The sequence below is a fragment of the Elephantulus edwardii genome, unplaced genomic scaffold (genome assembly GCF_000299155.1).
Source record: "Elephantulus edwardii isolate Elephantulus edwardi_28Jun2011 unplaced genomic scaffold, EleEdw1.0 scaffold00088, whole genome shotgun sequence".
NCBI classification, from domain to species: domain Eukaryota; kingdom Metazoa; phylum Chordata; class Mammalia; order Macroscelidea; family Macroscelididae; genus Elephantulus; species Elephantulus edwardii.
In genome coordinates, this window is record NW_006399838.1 from 4,830,558 (window position 1) to 4,839,864 (window position 9,307).

Sequence of the window (9,307 nt, forward strand, 5' to 3'; positions counted from 1 at the left end):
ACTAAATTAAGATTTGCTAGTAACTATATCACCATAAATACATTGTTTCTGAATTAGCTACTAGTCTATGTCTATACTGCTTGTGCAGAAAACACCAAATTTTTAAATCTTTGTTTTTATCTCACTTTACAATAGCATTTTGATCCCATCTCTTTTGACTGTTTTCTTTGTAAAAAAAGAGCAAAGCTTTTCAAAATCATGTTTTACATCTTGGAACATTTAAGAAAATGAACTATGTCAAGTAGTAGTTAAATCACTGCTTCAAACAACACATGTGAAACAAGGCAGTTAAGTAAAAAAACTGCTGGGTTTTACCCATTATGCATTATAATACCACCTAATTTCTGCACAAACTGAGATATACAAATATGTATTTCCATAAATTTTCTGATGAACAATAGACTAGTGGATTCAGAGCAGTATTCAGTACCTACCAACAAAAGTTAATGGCCTTCTCGGGGGTCCAAAGCTAGTGTTGTTATGAATAACTTAAAATTGCTGGTGTCCAAATGAGGGAGTCAAGCAAAACAATAAATTATATCAAAATCAGTATCATTTTTTACATGAATTAACTCTTTGAAAATATAAGAGGTAAACATTACTTTTCAAAAGGAAAGTCAAACGGCATAGTGTTATTTATCTTCTCTCCAACTTCGACCGAGTGCTAACGCCAAGTACCATTTACGTCAGTTTCTTGCTTGAGTGTGAGGCATCTGAAGTTTCTGTAATGAAATTCTTATGTTTCATATTAAATGAGTTGTAGATCTACTTAAAGTATGACTTCTCCTTTCAAAGAAGGCTGGAAGGCTGACAAGGGATGGGGAAGAGATACCCTGTAAAGACAAGATATTTATTGCTTTTTCTTAAAAAAAAAAAAAAAAAGAGACACAGTTACACATATTATCATCTTTATTTTCACAAATTACTATGACAATTAATTAAGACATGTGAAATCTCTAGACCCTTTAACTAAATAAATCCCTCCAAATTAGGAGAGTACGATGGGGAGAATACGTAATTACACAGTTCTTTTAGCATTCTGAAAATAAAAGGCTGGACAGGCTAGTGAGCTAATTATTAACTTAATATAGTAGTTCAGTATTTTTTTATAAGACTTAGATACTAGTTTACTGAGGTAACTAATTATCTGTGTAATGCTAATCATTTAGTATTTCTGGTTCCAAACTGCAGTAATACATTAATAGGCACGTTTTTTAAGTGATAAAAGTGCAATCTTAGTGGATTCTACTTAACCCAATTATAGAACAAAACCCAAAGGAAAGAAAGAACGTCATGAAAATAATTCCCTAAAACTCCTAAGTCATAAGCTCCCAAACCGGTTTTGTTCTATACCGGTATATAGATATGATTCTGAACTATCACTATACAAATGCTTCTAATAATAGAGATTGCGAAGCTGTCTAAACTGATTGACAGAGGTCTAAGTGAAATATCAGAATTAGTAACAAGAAACATTGAGAATGCTAACAATGCAAAAGAGGGTATAAATTAAAATTATTTTTATAAAGTTACTGTTTTATTTTAATGTATCTAAATGGCTAACCAAACCCAGAGCCAACAAGTAGCTGGCTCTAAATTTTCATCAACAAAGCAGTAAAATGAAGTGTTTCAAGAACTGAGCTGGCAAGTATTATCAATGTGCTAACAACATTATGATTTAACAGATAATGAAAAACATTCTATTTTCCTGAAGAAAAATAGTTAAGATATGTCATTTTAAAATCATGAACTTTATATAAATGCCATATATTTAAAAAGAAGAATCAAATTAGACATCTAAATCTCTTTTTCATGAAAAATATTATTGTTCTTTTCCAACGCAAGTGATTACAGACTAAAGAATAAATTACCTTGCAAAAGCTGTTTTTCTTTGTGTGTCAATGTGCAGAAAGTTCCATTATGGCAAAAATGTTGCAAATCCAAAGCAGTTACAAAAATAATAAAAACAAAAGTCCTGCTAGTACATGAGTCCATGAAGGAAGACTATTTTTACTTTTCATAAATTATTGTTATGTACTGTCCTAACAGCTGATGCACCAGTACTTTTGAGAGGCTGTAAATTACATGGGCGGAGACTGTCCACCTCTTTTCTGAGGTTTTCACAAATAAAGATGTCAAAAGCTAATAAGCTCACATTAAATTTCACAAGCCTTATTTCCATTGTTGCTTGTCATATCTTCTAAATCTTCACAAATGTCACAAAGATTACTAGAGTACAACCTTCTAAAATCTGATAAATCTTTATTTCCTTCTAGTATCTCTGAAAAACAAGTTTGGCAGGTAGAATGAGAGCTGCCACCCAAGCAGATAATATGCACACCTCTGTTTATTGCTGCACTGTTCCCAACCCAAGTACCAACCAACAAACAAATGGGAGAGAGAAGCTGTGGTATAGTCACACAATACTACACAGCACCGAAAAACAAGAAACTCATACAAAACGGACATGAAACTGAGTGAAATATCTCAATCACAAAAAAGACAAGTATTGCATAAAGCCACTGTTATAAAATAGGACTTACATGGGGGTTGGTGGGAAACTAAGAAAAGAGGGGATAAATGATGTACACTGCATTGAAACAGACGAGGGAAAGAAGTGCTTAAAAGGAATATATGATTAGGTATTATATGCATGACAAGGGTCCAGAATAAACTCCGTAACAAAGTGATGGGGGCGGGAAGATAAGAGAGAAAACTGTGCAACAATGAAAGTTTAGGGTGTTTTTCTTCCAAAGAGAAAAGCAAACTGAGGGGGTGGGTAGGGAGGAAAATGTACAAAACAGAATGAATGGAAATCCAAATTCTCTGTAAATTTGAGTTAAAATCTCAATTAAAAAAAAGTGTAAAAAAATTTAGAATCCTTTTAATTCTGAAATTCATAGCTTTGATCATATTCTACACATAAGAGAGAGTGAAAGAAATAAAACGTTTGATCTCTGCTCTATATGGGAACCAAACTGTAGGAACCAAATGATTGCTATTTCTCACTAACAAAGTTATAGGTCAGGCTGCACTATGCAGCCTCTTAAAGATTTTAAAACATATCACAAATCCCAACAAAACCCTATATAAAGACAATTCAAAAGCAACCCTCCATCAAGTTTCTGAGCCCACAAATCTTTATAGGAAGAAATACTCCATTTTTCTCCGATACACGGATGAAGTCTAACTTCTGACTAGCAGTTAGCAGCCTAACACATTATGCTCTGTGCCACCAGGGAGCTTTCCATATCTAACATACTGCATATGAAGTGTTCATTAAGGTTTATCAGTTAGTTGCCTTTATTCACTTCAAAGGCTTGGAATCTAAAAAGTGATAGAAGCAATAAGACCTAGTTTTCTTCGTTTTGTTTTGTTCTTTGGTTGTTTTTTTTTTTTAAGGTTAACAAGATCCACACTAACTCCACAGGCAGGAGAATGTTATTGAGTCCACTACACAAAGTCACTTACCGCCAAAGATGAGGTGCTGGACAGCCGGCTCATGACATGCTTGTCACTGCTGGAAGGGCTTCTTCCCTCGGCCGAACTCTGCGCTGCCAGCAGAGCCCGTCGAAGAGCTCTCTTTGGAGTTTTGGAGAAAGAGAACGCTCGTGTCACCTAGATTGAAGAAGAGCATAGTCAACCAAGCTCACACAAACCTGACAGAGCTAAAAGAACATTTCTGCATGAGGTATACCAAAAGTTTTCCTTCAAATAATGTGAAACACAAAGCAGTAAGAAAAACATAGTATATTGTGGACTAGTCCGTCTTAAATCGATACAGGACTGGAATTAAGCCCTACAAAGTGGGATAAAAACTTGACCTGCAAGAGAAGAAACCGGAGTTTCTGATGGATTCTGCCCATTGACTTAGGCAATCTCGGATGACTCCAAAACTATCCAGAACCTCCAATTCTTCACTGAAAGAGATGGCCTGTCTATATGCACATCACACATCTTACGTGTGCTGAGGTATACAAAGAGGAGTCAAGTGCAAGGTCTTTCTTCAAAGGGAAAGACAACCAAACCAAAAAGAACTATTATCTACCAGTCCAACAACGTGGCTGCAAAATTCCCCAGGACACTAACCTTCCAGATCTACTTTTTAAAGTCCCATCAACATTTTAAATAGGCCTGAAGAACCCTTATACGGTAAGTTCTCTTCAGCACCAGGAAAGCACTCTGCCAGAATCAGAAGTGGATTCTAGTGTCCTGACCATCTGTTCTCTGGGGCAAATCTCAGGCAGCATTTACGATGAATATACACATTTCTAGATCTAAACATCAATTACAGATTTATATTATATTGAAGTATGTTTCTTAAAGGCATCACTATAATCGGAAAGGCAGTAAGTTATATCTGTTGTGCCGGCTATTTGTTAAACAACCTATGTATATGCTACTGTTTGGGGCAATATTACATTTTAGTATCGTATTCCAAAAGACACAATTTAGAGACATATTAAATAATCATTTCACTGAAACCTTACCTTTTTTGAAGTCTTTTTTATTGCTCTTGATGCTCTGCTCAATGTACTGTCCATATCTTTTGTATTTACTTCAACAGATTCGGGGTCAGCAGTGTAAATAAGACTCTCCTGTTGACAAGAGTTTTATTATTTTTAAATATAAAAAGCACCAGTTTTTTTTAAGCGTGCAGATACTTCCCTATGAGAATATTTATTCGAAAAAGCGGCTCAAGATTTTTTAATGTGCTTGATATAATTTCTACTCTGAAATGTTTCCATTTCTAATCTGAAATTATAACAAAAATATTTTGTAAAGGAATAATTAAACACAAGGACCATGGATACCAAACGAATGAGCATTAGAACTCAGTATGGTGTCTTCACAACAATTCTAAAACATGTTAGAAAAACTGACACCAGACCTGAGTTAATACTTAAGCATAAAGCCTTCTGTGAAACAAGGATCCGCCAACTTCTTCCTTGAGGTGACTAGGATAGTCATCAAATTAAGACTTAATTCTCTATTTCTCATTCCTCCACAATTAGCATTCTAAATCAGACTACTACCTGTGAACCAACTATTGGGAGGTGGGGGTTGGTTGTCCAATACATCACTTGATATGGAGAAAAAACTGGGGTATGCATTTTTCTGAGAAAAGTATTACAACCCAAAAGTATCAAAACCCTTTATTTACACCACAAACCACTAATAAAATTAACCTTAAACAACTAATCTCCATAATTAAAATATTACATACCCAATTATGTTTGGGTATTCAGAAGAAAGCGATTTTAACCGAGTGTAAATGTCTAAATCTGGGCGGTGCAAGTCAAGCTGCCTAGCTCTTCCTTTCAGGGATGTGACTGTAGCTAGAGAACTGTATGCAACTTCATAAAATACCATTTCTTTCTAACTTTTTCTCATGGAAAATGCCTGATCTATCTTGCCTACCGAGATCACAAGGTACAAGGTAAGGTACAGAAATATTTTTTTTTAAATGTCAAAAATTTTTTATGATTTATTTGCAAAGCTTGAATATACTGTTTTTTACAAAAGCCTTGTAATATATGATAAAATGTATAAACGTTGTTTTGGCTCTTCTGCTTTGTCCAACTTTGCCTGATGCTATTTCACGTTTCCAGTGCTGTGTCCCATCAAGTCAGAACCCACTCAAAGCTGACCCTCCAGAGGCTGTCCGGGACAGGAAGAGACTGCAAAGCAGCTGGTGGATTAGAACTGTCTACCTCTGGGTGTCAGCACAAGTCCTTATGTACTAGGTTTTTATCACTGTTGTTGTGTCCCACTGAGTCAGAACCGACCCACAGCTGACCCTCCAGCAGGTTTGCAGAGGCGGTTAACCACATGCGGGAAGATGCCCATCCTCCCATAAAGCAGCAGATGGATTCAAACCGCGTACCTCTGGGATAGCAGTGCAGAGTCTCACCACCAGGCCCCCAGAGCTGCTGCTAACTCCCTGCTACCGCAAAGCAAGCATGTTTCCAGGCTACAACTTCTGGTTGTTTCAAGCCTTCTCATTTGCACAATAACCAGGATTAGTAAAGCATCATTCCATCATCACCTAAATTCATTCTGATTGTTAGAAAAAGAGGTCTTTTTAAACTATGATTTGACCTTGAAAGTAGTAGAAAGTAGAAGGGAGCTCTGACGGTCTAGTGGGTAAAGAATGGAACTGCCAAACCTCAGGCAAGTGGTTTCAATCCACCAGCTGTTTTGCAGAAGAAGATGGACAATTCCCTTGAGTACCATTTACTGCCTCTGAAAACCCCTGGAGGGTCAACTATGAGTCAGTTCTGACTCGAGGCTACAAAAATAACAAAGTAGTTTCAATAAAAGACTGTATTAACATACACAATTCAAAGCAGGAATGGCATCCAGTTCCTAACAATGTGCCTCTGGAAACGCTATCAACTTTGAGAAAAGACGACAGTTACAGAAAGGCTTCAGGTCTTCCATTCAGAGGGTCGCTGTGAGGCTATGAGTCGTGCTCGACTCGGCAGCAATCAACGCTTTGCTGATCCTCCAGCAGGTGTTCAGAGGTTATAAATCAAAAGACAAGAGACGGCCCACCTGTCTCCCGTAGATACCTGGGAAATTCACACCACCTGCCTTTGGGTGGGTAGTGCAACTCCTTTCCCACTACCCACCTGACTCCCATATATACTATTTATGTTATTATAAACACTGATTTATGAACATTAATTCTTCTCACATATGTTCTATCTCCAGTCTAATATATACTTAATTAAAAAACTTTGTTTACAACTTCAAAAACATAGTATCATTACACATAGTTAGTAATGATATGACCAAAATATAGGGAAGTATGATTTTTCAGAGAATCACTGTTAAGTTACTACTGAAACACAGTGATTATTTCTAAACTGCCAAACAAATAAAAAAAGGAAAAGTCTGAGTGGCCCAAGAGTTCTAATGTTCGGCTACACTTTAGCGGGTCCAATCTACGCAGTGGCAACATTTTAGAAAAGCCTGGGGAACTGCTTCCATAAGGATTCTGTTATTGCTGATATGCACAAAGCGTCCAGTTCTCATAGAACAAATTTTTGGATCATGAGTGGCAATCAATTCAATGCCAACCACGTAAACTACCCAACTAAGGGCAGGCCAGGTGCTTTACGTACGCACATTTGTTAATGAATGTCTATTATGAATAATAAAAGCGATGGCTTCTATCAGGCTATCATTTAAACCTCTGACAACTGAAATGTAAGAGTGCAAACTATGCAATTAAGGCTGTACAATTAAGGTCAAGTATATACATACACAAGTTTCTTAAGAGAGAAAATTTTCAAGGAAAAAATGTTAACCCTTAAATTCTGAAAAAATGGAATTTGTGGTACTGATGAAGAGGGAGAGAAGCATTTGACTAGGAACAATGATCTCGGCATTCTCACGTTAGCTCTACTCAAGCCAATACCCTGCTGCTATAGTTACGTGCCATCCAGGAAGTCGACTATGCCTTATAGAGCGACCCTAGGATCCCTGGGTCCCTCTGAACTTTCCCTGTCCTGAGCCAACGTCACTGTCTCACACACACCTGACCCATATTCCCAGTCACTCTGTCCATCTATCTCATCCAGGGTCTTCCTCTTCTGCGCAGACCCTATGCCCTTCCAAGCATGATGCCCGTCTCCAAGCTCTGGTTCCTCCTTGCAACACGCCAAAGTGTAGGAGATGGGGCTTCAAAATCCTAGCCTCCAAGAATAAACTGGTTTCATCCTCTCCAATACAGACCTTTCTGTCCTGTTGGCAGTCCATGGTATGCTCAACACTCCTCTACAGCACCACGACTCAAAGGCATTGATTCTGCCTCTGTCCTTCTTATTCACTGTCCAGCTCTCAGATGCACAGCCAGCCAATCCTGACTCTCGGCTTTAGTTTGGCATATAAATAAGGGATTGTTGTTAAGTGCCATCTCGTATGATTCACAGCAAGCCTATGACTAACAGGTCTGAACTCTGCCCTATGTCATCACTAACATCTTTGACACAGTTGATCCACGGAGGCAGACACTGTGTCAATCCATCTTCCAGGGTCTTCCTTTCCTTTGCTGACCTCTCTAAGCATCGCGTTTCTTTCCAAGGAATAGCCTCTCCTAACAGTATGTTCAAAACATGTGAGATGAAATTTCACTGTCTTTGCCCCTAAGGTCCGTGCCGGTTGCACTTTCTCCGAGATGTCTGCTGTTTTGGCAGTTGCTGTGTACTCAGCACCCTTCCACAATACCACAATTGATATGCATCAATTCTCCTCCTGTCACCCTCATGCATTAGACACACAGCAGGTGACAGGAAAGGCTGTGGCTTCAATCGGGCATTCTTCAGTCTTTAAACTGGTATCACTGGTCTTCAGGGCTTTGGAGAGACCCCTAAACAGTGAACTTTCCCAAACTACATGTCTGTCAATCTCCTGACTGCTGGTACCAAGAGACTGTGGATCCAAGCAAGATTAAATCACTAACAATTTCAATCTTTTCCCCATCTGTCATGATGTTGCTTACTGGCCGAGTGGTGAGAATTTTGTTTTCTTGACATTTTTAGCCCTTTTGTATACTTATAGGGCACTCTGGGGGTTGTGCTGCAAACCCAATGGCACGCAGTTCAAATCCATGACCTGCTCAGATGGGGAGGGGTGGGCAGTGTCCCCCTGTGGGTTTTCCTGCCTCTGAAAGCCCACCCGGGGGTCAGTCAACTCCAAGTCTGTCCCCCTGGACGGTCCATAGCAGGAGGCCCAACAGTAGGCACACCTACATGGGACTGAAGCCTCCCGACGGTGCCTTCATTGTGGGGAAATAGTCCCAAAGAACAAGGTACTGGCGCAGGACTTAAGTTTTTCATTTACCACGTGTAGAATTTTTTTAATGAAGAAGACGACTCAAACGAAGTCACTGAATATTTTGCCTTTTCAACAGCTTGCAAGAATTGTGTTCAAAGCATTCAATACCAGGATATAATTAAATGTTTGCTGCCATCTTGTGGCTAATATTTGCCCTTATGAAATTTTGTATTAGCTATTTCTATTTCAGTGTTAGGATTATTACTGGTCATCTTATGTCTAGCAATCTAATAGACTGTGTTTTAAAGAAAATCTCCCATTAACTTACTTTTTACGTATTAAAATGATACATTTTGTTTTTATTAGGAGCTCTGGTGGCTTAGTGTTACTGAGTTTTCCGGTGGCTCGGTGGTGAGGGGTCCTCTGGTGGTTCAGTAGTGAGGGGTCCTCTGGTGGTTCGGTGGTGAGGGGTCCTCTGGTGGTTCAGTAGTGAGGGGTCCTCTGGTGGTTCGGTGGTGAGGGG

At 38.6% G+C, this 9,307-nt stretch overlaps 1 protein-coding gene across 3 annotated transcripts in view; it reads right to left on the reverse strand.

The window, feature by feature from the left end:
- Window positions 1-651: 651 nt before the first annotated feature.
- Window positions 652-9,307, reverse strand: part of ECT2 (epithelial cell transforming sequence 2 oncogene) — a 61,736-nt gene continuing 53,080 nt past the window's right edge. For 2 of the 3 annotated variants that reach the window (XM_006890345.1, XM_006890343.1), the window contains 3 exons: window positions 4,491-4,598; window positions 3,472-3,618; window positions 744-833 (listed from right to left, as the gene is read on the reverse strand). In XM_006890345.1, the coding sequence (XP_006890407.1) occupies window positions 744-833; window positions 3,472-3,618; window positions 4,491-4,598 (345 nt within the window). Of the gene's footprint in view, window positions 834-3,471; window positions 3,619-4,490; window positions 4,599-9,307 lie in introns of all 3 variants that reach the window. The other variant, XM_006890344.1, reaches the window with a different exon arrangement.